Source organism: Haemaphysalis longicornis, unplaced genomic scaffold (genome assembly GCF_048455015.1).
Source record: "Haemaphysalis longicornis isolate Haplotype H1 unplaced genomic scaffold, Haemaphysalis longicornis Haplotype H1 scaffold_9, whole genome shotgun sequence".
In the NCBI taxonomy this organism is placed as follows: domain Eukaryota; kingdom Metazoa; phylum Arthropoda; class Arachnida; order Ixodida; family Ixodidae; genus Haemaphysalis; species Haemaphysalis longicornis.
This window is the reverse complement of record NW_027526460.1, coordinates 14,067,797-14,083,023: the sequence shown is the minus strand read 5'-3', so window position 1 is coordinate 14,083,023 and position 15,227 is coordinate 14,067,797. Positions and strand designations below refer to the sequence as shown.

The 15,227-nt window shown below is 48.7% G+C and overlaps 1 protein-coding gene across 1 annotated transcript in view; it reads left to right on the top strand.

The window, feature by feature from the left end:
- LOC144153076 (monocarboxylate transporter 11-like) overlaps positions 1–14,276 on the top strand; it is a 128,213-nt gene extending 113,937 nt beyond the window's left edge. The window contains exons 3-5 of the mRNA XM_077684721.1: positions 3,913–4,189; positions 7,244–7,619; positions 11,073–14,276. Of these exons, the coding sequence (XP_077540847.1) occupies positions 3,913–4,189; positions 7,244–7,619; positions 11,073–11,779 (1,360 nt within the window). The 3' untranslated portion in view covers positions 11,780–14,276. The remainder of the gene's footprint in view (positions 1–3,912; positions 4,190–7,243; positions 7,620–11,072) is intronic.
- The last annotated feature ends 951 nt before the right edge of the window (positions 14,277–15,227 follow it).

The following is a 15,227-nucleotide window of genomic DNA, read 5'->3' as shown; positions in this document are numbered from 1 at the left end:
GCACCAGATTCATTTCGGCGACACGTCCGCGGCATGGGCGTCGCCTGCTGCAGGAGCGTCGCGAACCCGCTAATGGAATCGTCGCCCTCAGCTCGCTGCAAAAATTACCGTTTTCTTCGCTGGCGGCGTGTGCCTCGGAGGGGGAAAACCTTTATCTGTTCGTCCGTGTTGAATCAAACGCCTTCCAGATAAAAGAGAGACCCCGTGCTGCACTGATGTAGTTGGAAGAACGATACACTTGTAGTTCTTCTTAATCGCCGATGTTTCAAGAAACTGTGATACAGTGGCGTGACACACTCCCATCAGTTTGCGATAAAAAAGAGGATAAGAGGTGATGTGGAGGCTTTATTGCCTAGGAGGCGTTAGTTGAATCCTGTCGGGCTGCCGCGTACTCGGCAGCTGGCGTGAAAAGGAACAAGGTATAGAAAGCCGTTGATGGTACTTGTGCGGTCGTAAAAAAAAAAAAAAAAACAATTTGACGTGATTGCGGGCACGTAACTGTTGGTCCTACTTTTTTGTGCATTCATATTTGTCGCTAGCAAGGTTGCGTTGATTGCGGCAACGATCGGTAGAGCACGCGCTAACGGTTTGCACCGGCCGTGGGTGTCCTATTTTCCGTAAAAGCATCTTCATTTGACTAAACACGGCTCCCGCGCGCACGTTCGGGAGATTAGGATCTTTCAGCACGGCACGTCAGGTTTTCAGTCATTCTTGTTAGTGGAGAAACAACTGCGTTGGTTAACGCCCCTGCAGGTTATACTGTGCCCGTTTCAACGATTTTTTGTTCCCTTGGGAGCGGCCGAAGTCGTTTTGTGATGACCGGGGCGGGGCATTTGCTGCAACTTAGGACAATTTGTGAAGAGTCCTATGCGTGTTTATCTGCCTGATGTATTACTCTACTTTCTAGCAAGCTTGAAATTTCATCCAAATGTCCCCTCCACGCTTCCAGAAGACAATGCAGCGTGATAAATTGGTAGAAGCGCCTAAGGTCTATAAACTGCGCTATTTTTCTTTTCGGCGTGAGTCTTCCGTTTTCGCCTGTCCAAAGGCGCGCATGCGTGGGCGCTTGTGTGCGTGCGTGCACGCGTGAGTGGTGCCAGGTCTGAGCTAAAGTGCTAAAACATTTCTGACCTTTCGCGACGCACATCTCAAACCACAAGCCGGATCAATTGCCTATTTTTTTATTTCGCGAAAGAGACGAGTTTTAAGCATTGAAGATATTACCGCACGTTTTGAACCACGTCTGTGTAATTTCACTTTCATTCACGATTCAAAGGAATGCCAAGACGCATTAGGATATGGCCGCGAGCTATGCGTTGTGATTTGTTTGGTAATGTTTTCTTATGAGCGTATGGTCGCGACCGGTTATCTTATTCTGAGTTTCGAGCGGAATGCGCGTCCCCTCCTTCAGCCGTATGTCACGCCCGAATCTTGTTTGATAGGAAAATGGTGTTATTGGCGGTTCTTGTTTGATCGGCAATGTTTTCGATCTACTTTGATGTATCTGTAAAGGAGAGCACTAAGAGATAAATGCAATCGTTTCGCCGACGTTCAACTGTGCACATCACTTCGTTAACTGATTCTTTGGCGTTCGTAGTTTTATTGTAACATTTGCTGAGCATAAGTTCACCATAATAAACTTCCTTGCTTTAAGAACCTTGCGTCGTTCTTGACTCCGCGGCAATACTAACTCGCCTTCAACGTTTGAGAATTCAACACTGCAGGGGTCCCACCTGCAGTGTTCTTCACGTCTGTGTACTAATGTTATGTTATTTATTCTGATGGCCTAATAAAGTGAAACTGAAGTGGAGTGAAGTGAATTCGTCCCACTCTTTCTCTCTCGCCTTACACGTCGTGTCGCCGGTGCCGCACCGAAGACAGGCGCGGCAATCTGTACTAGCAACTGCAAATTTCTCTCTTCATGTTCTACAAGAAATAGCCAGCCGCACTTAATTTGAACCCATCAGTTCTTTCACTTTATCGCTGAGTGTTATGTATGCCTAGTTTCAAGCAAAGGTGCCCGCGCACAGACGCACGTACGCACGTCACGGCGCATCATCACCCGTTATTCGCGAATATTCGCGTCACGTTAGAGGAGCGAAATGATAAGGAGGATCACGATCCGTCCCCGCAGAGGAAACAGTGCCGGGGGATGGCGCTTCCAATCTTAGCGAAGGGGGCGCGCCGAGCAGTGGCATCGCAGTTGCGCCCCTTACGGGGAAGATTGGAATGGCAGCTGGTGTCCTTTCTGAAGTGTGCAGTCGTCATCCTTCTGATGAGGTCATCCTGCAGCCGCATGAGGCACACCTCATCTCTACTCTAAGCGGGCAGCAAGACCGTGTGCGTGTGTCAGTGCACCCTTCAACCACCATCATGTTTTAGTAAATGATGAAGCATTTCTCCGTGGACTCAAACAGGAGACCCGTCGGTCGGTGTGTAACGCTTGATGTGTTACGCTGTCAGTGCATGAGAAAATGCTACTAATGAAAGGTTACAGGGCCGTTATATTTTCGTTTAAAATTGCTTGTATGAACCCTAAAAATGTCTTCTTAGCAATGCAGTTGTGCTTAGCGGTGAAGCCAGCTTGAGCGGGCAAGAGCTCGTCAAGCTGTCCACAGCAGCTTCTTCTCTCACCCCATCACGTCCTGCAAACCACATGAAATAAACGTCTACTTTATTCTATTCTATTCTATTCTATTCTATTCTATTCTAATGTATCTTGGCGTATAGCAGCGCTTCAAAGGGGTTCATTGGGCCTTGATGAACTATTATTTGAAAAGCCCCAAGGGCTTCGTGCTTTCATATCAGGTTGCTTGTACGTCCCCTGAACAAAGTTTCTTCCCAGCAAGGCATGTGTATTCTGAAGTGAAGTCGACTTTATCGGTACTTTGGTATCTGCCAAAGTACCAAAGGTACTTTGGTACCTTTGGTACTTTAGTGCCTGCCCTAAGCAGCGCTAGTATTAAACCAAGAGTGTAAAACATGGTTGTATTAGTCCTTTTTGGTAAGATGACATGTCATCGCACCGCTTCAAAGGGGAAACCAATAGCAATAATAATCATCATCATCACGGTTGTACTGGCTTGTAGATACATGGGTCTGAGTTCAGTGTTTAATGGAGGCCCTGGGCTCAAGGGCTTTTATACTTCATATCGGACTGCTTATATCGCCCCTAACAAAAATTCTTATCAGCAGTACTATTTTGTGTTGTAGTGAAGCCGACTTCAGAGGGCTTGACGTAGAGCAGATGGGTGTGTGCTTACGCATTGCCCGACACCTATCTCCACTTGGGGGAAGTTTATGTAAATTTTTGTTCCCTCATAAATTGCCCGAAAGAAAAATGAACCCGATTTTTTAAAGTGCAAAGCACTTTAGGCGCTCGCCTTGTCGTCGTAGCTCGCTCACTGGACCCAAGTAGAGCCACACGGCGTTCTGTCGTCGCGGCGTTCCACAGAGGCTTAGAAAGCCAAGCGGTTTGTATATAGTAATAAGCGTTCGAAACTGGTGAACCGCTGGCGCTTGTCATACAACTCCCAGGTGTTTAGCGCAAAGAAAACTGAAGATACATTTGAGGCAAAATATACGTAATTAAACGGCAGCGCCCATGTTCATTTAGTTAGGAACGCTCGTTTGGTTGGTTTATATGGTAGTAAGCGATAAAAAGTGGTTGTGCAACGCCGGCACATCGGTGCGGGAGGAAAAGCAAGCTCAAAATGAACAGAACTCCCGCTGGCGCAGTTTCATGCGCGCGAGCACTGCGAAGGCGGGAAATATGAATTGCATTGGGTGGTAGCAGTGAGCGGATAACGGCGCTACAACCCATTATGGCGAATCACTGCTCTACACTTCTGAAAGCTTTCACATTGAGTGGAACGACTTTAATTTCTTTTGTCTCCGTCCCGCCTCTTTCAGTTCCCTTGGCTGGCGTCACGGGCTGCAGGCGGCCACGGGCCTGGTGTCGCTGAACTTCGTGCTGGGCGCCTTTTACCGTTCGGCGTCACTGTACCACCCTCAGCGGCGCGCCATACTGCACCTGAAGAACCAGCGGCGCAAGATCAAGGAGAAGCGGCCGAGCACCGAGAAGCCGCCCTTCTTCGACTTCGCCGCTCTGCGCACGCGCACACTCAGGGTCGTCATGGTCGCCGCGGCGCTGGCCGCGGCTGGCCTCTACACGCCCTTCTTCTGCCTAGTACGTACGCGGGCGTCGTTCCCCTTTCGAGAAGCAAACGGGCCGCTGAAACAGCACGGTTGCAAAATCGTTTTCCGAATGCTCGAAGTTTTGCTGCACTCACGCTACATCATGAGACGTTGTTTTAGGGTCGAAGCCCCTTAGGAGCTGGGGCTTTTGGCGTCTGCTGTCGTCGTTGTCGTAGTAATCGTCGTCTCATGTGTTCAAGGTGCTAGTCACGGTGCTAAGACACCGGTACACTCGTTTACGCCTCGCGCTAGAGAGCTCCGTGCTTCGAAGATTCAAAGACACTAGACTTTTACAGCATGGCTGCATACTTCTACCACCCAAGTTTAATTACCGTTGGAAAAAACGCCAAGGCGCCAAGAATACACTTATACACTGCATGCTTCGCTCCTCCCCAGGTTTCACGTTAGAGGAGATGGCCAGGGATTTTTTTGGCTATTTTTCCTCACATAATAATCACTCTATACACGCACATAAAGTATTGGACGTACCCACACAAACAACGAAACAAACAAAAGGTTCATAAACCATTCCACCCTGTGTAGGTGTATAAACAGATAAGCCTGAGTCCGGACTATACGTGGTGTCCCCTTAACGACGGCAGAAGACAAGTGAAACTCAAAATTCGAAGAACGGAAACTTTTCTTTACATTGGTAGCGCCGCCCGATGAGCCAGAGGCAACTAGGCAGAAAAACGCTTGGAACGCCAAGGAAAGCAACGGCGTGAGCGTTGACATTGCCGACGAAGGTCGCAGAGCGGCAAACCTATGAGGAACCTTTATTATCTACCTGAGACCTACTGCTATGAAAAATGGTGCCTATCGATAGCTATAGTCTACACAAAATGTATATCAAAAGGATGAGACGTATAAGTTTGAGGGAAGCCATTTTTGAGCTTGAAAATGGTGGCAATTAATAACTAATCAAATCAAAATACATATGGAACTAATGAGACGTATAGACTTGAGGTCACCACCATGTACCATATATGTTACTCCCTTATTCATTGTCAATTCGACGTTCTTGTAGATACTGCCAACAGCCTCATCATCGTAACTAGATGTTGGTGCACAAGCTTGTATTATCCTTAACTTCTATCTCTTGTTTGGTTTGATCACAACGGCTGCGACTTTTTTTTACGCTAATAATCCATCCTCATTCCCAGATATCCCTTTGTGGATCAACAATCGAACGCCATGCTCCCTTTTTTCTCAATGTCCTCGATAGTACAGAATACATGTGCACCCGCCATTCCATTACACAAAATCTCTTCTTCTAACCTTGCTTAGTTCTAAAATACCCCACTTAATGCTTGAGAGCTCATATATTAGCACAGCTAAGACTACCTCGCTCGACTAAAGTCGCGTGTTTAACGCTGTCAGGTTCCAACTCCAAAGGCGGCCTCCCCGGACCCAGAGATTCTGAGCGCCCTCTACTATGCGCTAAAAATGCTGGAGACCGAGGGTCAAGGCTTTGTTTGTTGGATCACGATGATGTTGTGGCCTATAGTATTTCACGAATAGAGCCAGATCATGTTCTGATGAGGGAGTGCTGTTTATATCCCAGATAGCCTTCCTAATATTGTTGTACCTATCCAGTATAGCCTAACTGAAATCCGAGAAGTCGTTTCCTTCCGGAACAGGTAGCACTGCAAACCTGGGGTAATGGCATCTACTTTCAGTGTTCCCTGGGGTTCTCCTTGTTAATTATTAGCTGGACATAGTGGCCCATGTTGCAATTAAGTTGGGAGAAACTTATTCGCAGCAGTCCGTACTATACACTACATAATTACCCTGGTTGAGGTCCATTCCTGTTAGACCTGGGCCTTGCGCTATTTTCTCCGACAAAAGCGCGAGAACTGAGACGAATAATTTAAAGGACCGAACGTACAAGCTATGCAGAATAGCGCGGAAACCACGTGTAACGCTGTCCCACTTTAAGCTAGGTATAATACGACAGCGCTGCGCAACTGTCATTTTATAAGAAACAATTACCTGGGCCAGGGCTTTCACCTGCACCTTTTGTTGTTAAATAATTAATCTCAGTTAACGGTTTTTTTTCTATGGTCAAAGCTCCGCTGCTGGGGAACGTACAAGCTATGCTGAAGAGAGAGGGTGCCTCAGTGCCTCACAATGAACTTCGCCGCCTGCTGTTCATCGAAACAGACGCTCGTATCTACCGCAGGAATGAAGAGGAAAGAGGCGCGATTGGCGCTACACAGTAAACCCTAACTCGCCGACAGCTCTTCTGTAAACCTACATTCAGCCCCGCTGGACGGACGTGTAAATTGAACTTAAAATTAATTAGGTACAGTTGGACCTCGTTATAACGAACACTGATACAGCGAATTATCGGATATTGCTAACTAAATACGAACTTTGGTTGGTCAGGCTTTATTTTAATGACACTTATTCTTTTTATAACGAAACGAAACCGCCGTAGCCGCACGCGATATCGGCTATGACAAAGAAATATTTTGTTTGTGCGAGGCTTTAAACCCGACAGCTGGTTTGAAAAAGCAAAATAAAAAATATAGAAGATAACAGTTTGTAAAACTACAAAAGTAGAAAAGGCTCTTTCGCGCGTGGACGCTGTAAAACTTCATCCGGCAGTGCTGTGAATAGCCACTGGGCGAAAATCACACCCTTCTTCAATTAAATTAGAACACAGACCTGTTTTGGCAAACGTACTTTGCTCTGTTGTAATTTCACGTTGCCATGTTCCGGTCCATTTATTTTTAAATGCCAATAGGAGACAGCTAAGGATTACCTCGTGCATAGCGGGTTCGAAGCCTACAATAATGCGTTTATTATCCAGGATTTTTGCGTGAGCCAGATTGTCGATTTCTTGTAGCCTGTTTTTACCTCTACTGTTACAGCGAATATCGTATATAACGAAATAATTTACTGCCCCGATACTACTTCGTTAAACGAGGTTTGACTATACCTGTCGAATGGAATGGTAAAGCAGCACGACGGCACGACGGCACGAGACGGCTTGGTGTGGTTACTAACGTTGATCAACTGCGCTTGTTCCTCCCTCTCTAAGGTTCCCCTGAGCACGGCCGAGGGAGTGCAGGGCGCCTGGGCGCTGCAGGCGCTCCTGGGGCTGGCGTCTGCGGGCGGCACGGGCGTAGCGGGCCTGCTGATCGTGCGCCAACCGGCGCAGTGCCTGCTCAGCCGCCGCTGCCTGTGCCAGCTGGCCCTTCTCGGGGCCGGCCTAGCCATGCTCGCGCTGGGCGCCCTGAGCGGCTTCGCAGGCTACGCGCTCTTCGCGGCCGTCTACGGGGCCAGCGCGGGAGGGGTAGCATACGCGCTCCGCATGCTCGTCTTCGAGAGGCTGCGGGCGAGACACTTCGGACGCGCCTGGGGCTTCGTCCAGTGGGCACAGTGCCTGCCCGTGCTCGTCGGAGTGCCCGTCACCGGTACACTCGCCTAGTCATCATCTGCATGCCTATCTCGTGTTCGTAAACAAAGGCGGAAAAGATGTAGGCATTCGCCGCCGGTATGCCTACAGTTTTGCAGCTGCCGCTATTTCGACATTCGACAGACGTCACTCCCAACACCTGAGATAACGCCAAGACTGAATTAATGCCGGAATGCTTGCACTTTAGCAGCCACCGCTATTTGGCGGTAGTCGCTAAAATCGCGGCGGTAGTGAAAGCGTGACGTTACAAATATAACGTTTGCGCTGGTATAGGTTGTATTCACTGCAGTGAATACAACCTATACACACACGGCTGCCGCACTCCATGGAGTGCGGCAGCCGTGTGTGTGTCGCCTAGTAACGGGGACGCGAAGGCGCGGGAATGGTGGCGAACGCATGAGGTAATCCCAGCGAGCTCAAAAACATTACCTCAACGTTAACTGCTGTTGCGCGCAGCGCCCTACAGCCTACCTGTCGCAAGACACGAGGGAACTGATTACCAGCTGCCGTGTTTTGGTATCGGCCAAAAATTGTTCAGCTTTCTACGAATGCTTCCACTTTGGCCATTCGTAAGTTCGTGGTCCTGATCCCTTTTGACTTAGGGCAGGCGCATCACGCGCAACAGGAAATTCGAACGTATGTTTGCAGATATGAATAAATTGCTTTTAATGTAAAAGCAGCGCTCAAGACGGTACACAAAGAAAGAGGCAGCCCACACATAGCGCTGAACCGTCTTGATCGCTGTTTTTGTATGAAGTATGAACTAGAACCACTAAATAACCTGATCTAGTGGCTCTAGTATGAACCAATGGGCTTAAACACTTCCATTGCTCTTAATGCGCAATTCGGTCACTCGCCGATAGATGTCCCTAGTCTTCCAGCTAACAACGCACTCACTACTACGCCGCTACGCTACCGCCCCAAGATAAAATGGTAGCTGGTCCCAGTTGGTTTATGGTTATATTCCCTGCTGGAACTAGCTGGTCCAGCCCCAAGAAAAAATGGTATAGCTGGTCCGGACCAGCTAGTTCCAGCTGGGAATTTGACCATAAACCAGCTGGGACCAGCTACCATTTTCTCTTGGGGTGGTATCTCATCGGCATTCGCGTGAACCTCACAATTTTTCGGAAGCATTGTTTCGCTTTTTTTACTGGATGACTCTGGCGTGGGCAAGGCGCGGGAGAACCTGTGTCTATATCCGTGCTCGCAGGCAACTGCGCTGCAGCGTAAGCATTTCGTGCGTCGTGCCGCTTTTAGCGACCACGGTGCTATTCTCCAGTTGTGATGCGGAGTTCTCTAGGGCAAGTAGAGCATCGCCACGAAATGCCACTGCGATTATTCATATCTGTTGACTGACGCCATGGCCGAGAACTGCGTGGTAACGGCGCAGATGACGGACGACGGGGCCTGTTTCTTTTCTTTTTTCTTAAAGATGCGGACGCATGCGCAGACACGGTGCACACGGCCATGGTGGCTTTCAGCTAAACTTTTATGAGAATACCATCTATGTATACCCTAACTGCCTTCAAAATAGCAGCAGTTTTAAAACCGCAGGCACCGGCGCTTGCATCGGTGGCCACTACCGCCGAAATAACGGCCGCAACATTGTATGCACGCGAGAGGCGAACACCTACAGCGAACACCATAACCTCTGTTTACCCGTATGAACAATGCATACACGCCATTTTACGGTTTACGGCTGTAAACTTTCTGACTGCATATCGTTGGCGAAGGCGACGCCCCACGTTCGCTGTCTGATATTTTCCCGTTGTGAGGCTCTTGGTTTGTGAGAAGTCTTTTTCCGGGCGTGTTCCCCACCGAAGAGAGGAACAGTGAGTCGGATAAAGGAACCGTGGCCAATGTACAACCGAACCCATTTGCAGCCATCTCACTTCGTTACAACAAACGTTTGCCTGCTGAGAAAGAACGTGATGGGGCTGTCACAATATGCACCAGGGCCACAACTGTCAAGTTATCACAACCCGCGGCTTATTAGAACCGAAGTGGCCTGGACTCTATGTTCGTCATTACAGGGCTCTAATATGTACTAATGGGGTACATGGTGCTTATCACTGGCGTGCGCACGGGACTTTCTCCCGCTCCCTCTGCAACATATTTGGATTAGGGAGGGAGGGAGGGGGGAAGACCAGGCCACTACTGTCCTATCATTAGTCATCACCATCATCATCATCGACAACAACAACAGCAACTTTGTTATATGTGCACCAGAACGAAGGCCGCACCCAGGCAGTTAACGACTACCAATAGTTATTTAACTCGAGCAGGAAACCAATCTGTCCGTCTATAATCGTTGGTGTGCCGCACTTTCGCCACAGATAAAAGTTATACTTTAAAAGGCACTACTGCCTCCGTATTTTGATACCAGACCCCTTATATTGCCGCTAAAAATGTATTCCCAGCAATGCCGTTGCGTGCAATAATGAAGACACAAAAGTATACATGGGGTCCTATAGACGTATTTAATAAAAGGCCCTATAGGCCTTCCTTTTTCGACCCAGACTTCTTTTCGGCGCCAGAAAAACTATCTTCCTAGCAGTGCATGTAGGTGCAGTAGTGAAACCAACTTCAAAGGGGCTCAATGGGTCGCAGTTGAGAGTTTTTGCAAATTTTTATGCCATGAGCGATGCACCAAGGGTACTTGGTCTTGACATCTGCTCTAACCACAACGACCAGTCATTCTGCAATGCCCCTAGAGGAGAATAAAACTGAATAAAAGAATTGGAAGCTTTTTAGAGGATGCCCACTGGAACTAGAATTCTTGTATTTTCAGTTTTGAGTTCTTTTTTTTTTAATGCATAGAAGCACGAGGTTCATGCGTTGCGCACGGCTATTCGTACCTTCCTGTTATGTTTTGTTCCGTTGCTCATGGCAGCTGTTAACCTAATTATAATATCTTAATAGTTACTACTCGCAAATTTGGACGGTTCCCAGATATCTACTTTACTTGTATAATAGAGACCCGTAGTTGAAAGTACAACATGAAAAGGAAACAGGTCGCGCGGACAGTTCAGATTTTATGTGCAGTCAGTTTACTGATGCGATAACAATCACCCTATAATTTGTATATAGTCGTATGTTATTTCACTGAAAGTCGTATATTAATTCAAATAGTTATTTATAAAGAGGCAAGCTTCGACAGTGAATAAACTTCGTTAAGAAATTAGATCTTGGTGCGGTAGGGAGAAAAGACAATCTCGGGGCGCTGTTTCTCTCTACTCTGGCCTTTGGGGTCCGTGTGAGTTGCTTATTAGAAAACATCAAGGTGACCCAAATACTGCGCTTTCCTGCTTTCCCGCGTTGTCTGGTAATATCCTAAACACCTACTTCCGACGCCGTGATTCTTTTTTATCCGTCCGCGTAACTGCTGCTACTGCGAACGTGTCTCTTTAACATACCTATATTCCTTGTGTACGGATGTCCCTAAACGCAGGCTACATCAGCAAGTCCCGGGACGACCCCAAGGCCGGCTTCTACTTCTCGGCCGCGTGCACCTTCGCCGGGGCCACGAGCCTCTTCTTCCTGCCGGAGCACAGGAGCGAGTCCCTGGTCTGTCACCACGCCGGTCCCCACGAGCACAAGATGCACCGGCACCACCACCACCACCACCACAACAACTCGCACGACGCCGCGCACGGCGAGCGGCAGTGCGCACTGCCGGCGCACCAACGCCACCCAAGCGACAGCGACAGCCCGTACAAGGGCTGCTTCGAGCAGCCGAGTCCGGCGGACGCCGACGTTGTGTTCGTCAACACCCCGTGCACGTGCCGCCGGTCCCTCCTCTGCTACCAGCGGACCATGTCCTGGGCCACGTCCGTCGACGTCCTGGACGAGCCGGGTCTCGGCCGGCTCGGTCTGGACGGCGAGTGCATCGACGACGAGCTGGCCGACATCGTGAGGAGACCCGAGCTGTTGCACTGCCTCGCTGACGAGACACTGGCGGGACCGGACGCTGGCACGTGCGCCGCGTGCGGTGCGGCGGTCGCGGGAAGCCGGTGCGACTGCGTGACGCCGCCGCCCACGGCCCGAGACCGGACAGTGGTGTCGCCCAAGAAGAGCCACGCCACGCGCTGCGCCCACGAGCCGCTGCTCTTCCGTTCGACCATGACGCCCATCGAAGAAGTCACCAGCACCGTGTGAAGGAACTGCGCTTGCACGCGCAATTACTTTCCCCCTGTGAGGCCATTTTGTGAGGCATTCCGGGACGATTTGTGTACGGCGCTCTTCGCTGCCGAACTTGCGGCGTCTACAGCACAAATGTATAGCTCCCGGAAGCTCTTCACTCATCTTAACACCGTTCATCCACTTCGCATCGGAAACCACATTTGTTGTGGACGTTGTCGGGATGAAGCTTATGACACTGCGCTCGAGATTATTTTCTTGATTCAAGCGCAGGTCCTCTTGTGCTTTGAGTGCACTTTTAGCATGTGCCAAGTGGAGAATTTTAAACTGACGTTGTCGCGTGTATTTGCAGGTTTAGCTCCACTTTGAAAATTTAAGGTGCATAGGTACCTGCGGATGGCATCTTTAAAGAGCGTTCCTGACGCTGCCCTCCAGACCTCACGAAAGTGCTATGTTACCCCTCTTTGAGGACAGTGTAGCCCCTGCCTCGTGAAATGAACCATTCCGCACAGAGTTAGCGGTTTATTGCGTAATTAGTATTGAACACTGAAGAATAACACCAAAATGGGAGCAAAGTTTAGAAAAAAAGTGACGTGGGATACGATTATAAGTAAGACTACGCTGAACTACGTTTGTCATGTCGGAAAGTATCCACGTTAAGAAACAAAATTCATGATTTCAGGCAGCTCTTATACGAAATACCACAAATAATAACACCAATGATTCATCGGCGTTTGCGTATGTGTCCTCCAAACACACTGGACTGACTCGTCACGGCAGATTTTTCGTTCCGTGTCGACGGGACTCGGGAGTCCAAAATATGTCAGATGTCAGATTCTGAACCTTCGGTTCCCTTGCAGTTGCCAGAACTCGAGACTGTTGCCTTCATTCTTAGGTCAGTTCAGGAAGACGTCGGTACAAATAAGAGGCATCAGATAAAAGAGAGGTTGCATCAGCATCGTCTGATCCGCAAGAGAGACCATAAATATTTTTAAGTGTCTATAAATTATATGTGTTTAAGGCTGACCGCGAGCTTTTTGGACGTTGCGGGCGTGGTCAGTGCTTCAATGTCGTCATTGTTGTTTGTCATGCGTCTCCATTACGGGATACAGTCCAGCTCGTGATTTGCGGTCACTGCTATTTGAACACACAAATACAACACCACATACATTAGAGACGTTGTCGCAGAAACTCTCACCGGCGCTACAACAGTGTTTTGACTCCCACCCGAAAGGCCGGCCACCCGCCGCGGTGGCGTCCAAGTAACGCGGGTGGCTGCTTTTCCGATGTAGGCGAAAAGCGAAAATGCCCGTATGTCGAGATTCGCGGGCACGTTAAAGACCACCAGGTGTTAAAAAGTAATTCGTAGCCCTCCCTTACGGCGCGCCTCAGAGCCAAGATGTAGCTCAAGCGCGTTAAACCCCCAAAATCTGAAATATTTTCAAACGGCTGGCCCAGAGACATGGTGTATAAATGCTTGCCTTAAGTTGTCGTTTATGTCTCCAAAACAAATTGCGTGTAGCTCACGCTAAAGGCAGTACTGTCCAGCTACCTAACCCACGGTGGGTTCGCGTGGTTCCTACAAATCGAAAGTGTGCAGCCAACCGCGTGTGTGTCACAATACGGCGTGGGTTCATCTCACAGGACGTCCCCAATCACAATTACAGCAAGGATCAAAGTACCACAGTATTATAGTCAACGGACACTGTGCGCGAAGCATTGCGAAATCCTTCCTCGAAAATAACATTGCTTAGTTGTAACTGATACTCTAAGGCTTGAAGCAGGTGAAAGTGTAAGCAGACAGCAAAATCATCTATCTTTATTGTGCTTTATACAACTTAGTCAGCCAGGAAACACGCGCGGTGTTTTTCGTCGGCTTATTATTTCTAGCGCCAGTTTGAGCAATACATTCAAAACACTCATCCAGCAGCTATGTGCGGGGCTCGAAATTACGCTTCTGCCTTTATCGGGTCTTTTTTGTTCCTTCTTACCGAGCCGCGTCTGAATCCGTCCTAACGTATTCATTACCGACAACTCTCAGGCAATCGTTTCCGTGACCACCAGATTCAAATCCCGCGGGAAAGCCTGTGGCCGGTTCATAACAATTTTACGTTGCCATGGCCGACAGTGCTAAACAGTGTACGTAATGCATTAACAATTTTGTGTTTTCCTATCTCTTGGTGTGTGTGTGTTCATGCTACTAGCTGTCAAAATCATTGCTGCACGTGCACCCGTAAAAACTAAAACAAAAACAAAAATGACAAAACAGTAGACCGAGGGTCACAGAATACGGGCAAGCTCACATTAATTGTCTGCAGTGTGTTACCACCGTCTTTCCCATGCACTGAATCCCTACCCTGAGGTATTTTAGCTGCCATATTTGTCGTGACCGTACAAATTCCCACCGAGAACTACCCACAAAGACAAAAGATATTGTGGGGCGAAGATGCATGCCGATCAACTTGTGAAGCACATGTTTTGTACATGCTGGTATATAAGAGCAATAAAGCTGAACCCCAGCGTTCACGATGTAGGTGACAGGAACAATTGTACGCTTACCTTTGCAGGTTGCCCGAAATGCAGAAGACTGCTCTGGTGAAAAGGTAAGCCCGCCTTCTCGTCCACGGTTAAAGCGCAAGTTTTAAGGGAAACTACCTTGCGCAGAGGCCCGACCATCCGGAACAGTCGGGACAGCGGAGTTGCAGAAAGTTTGAAAGAGTATACGGCAAAGCACACTAGCGTGGCGTAGAAATACTTTCTTTAACAGGCGTTTCATTCCAGGGTTCCCGAAGATTTCACTTACGTCATAGCCGTCACGGAAGTGACGCCAGTACAACGAAGCAAGTGGCCTGTAAAGGGTGCACCCCTGCACACAGGGTCTTCTTGCGGGGAAGCAACCTTTAGTACTGAAGAGTTCGTTATACTTCGGGTTGTTCGTTTTCGGGTTTTATATTTTAGCATGAAAGTGTTTTGTGCCGGGATACGATACACCAAGATTTCACTGACGTCATATCCGTCATGGAAATGACGTCAGTACACCTTTGCCGAAACGACCCGGAAGTAGGATGTCGCTCGACCCGCAAATCATGCTCAGCTGCAGATTTCGCTGCACATTTCACTTTCGTGTTTTACCGTTTCCTATCACAGAGGAATCAGCCACAGTTTTTTTTTTCTGTGACGAGACAAACAACGACACGACGGTTGCAAAACGTATGCGACAATTGCGCATCCCATGTGAGCTGCCCCCAGTCATCGACAATAAGAAATTCCTTCGGGACGCCGTAACTAATACACTCCCCGAAACAACCGAGAGAAACCTTACGTCCCATAAATGCCGCCGCGACCACACACTCCAGAGTATCCCTGTCTAATACCCCTGTCACACGGGCACTTTCAATCGCGATTGAGTCGATCCGGATCGAGGTCAATCCGGATCGGGCCTCTGCTACACGGCAGTTTCAATCGC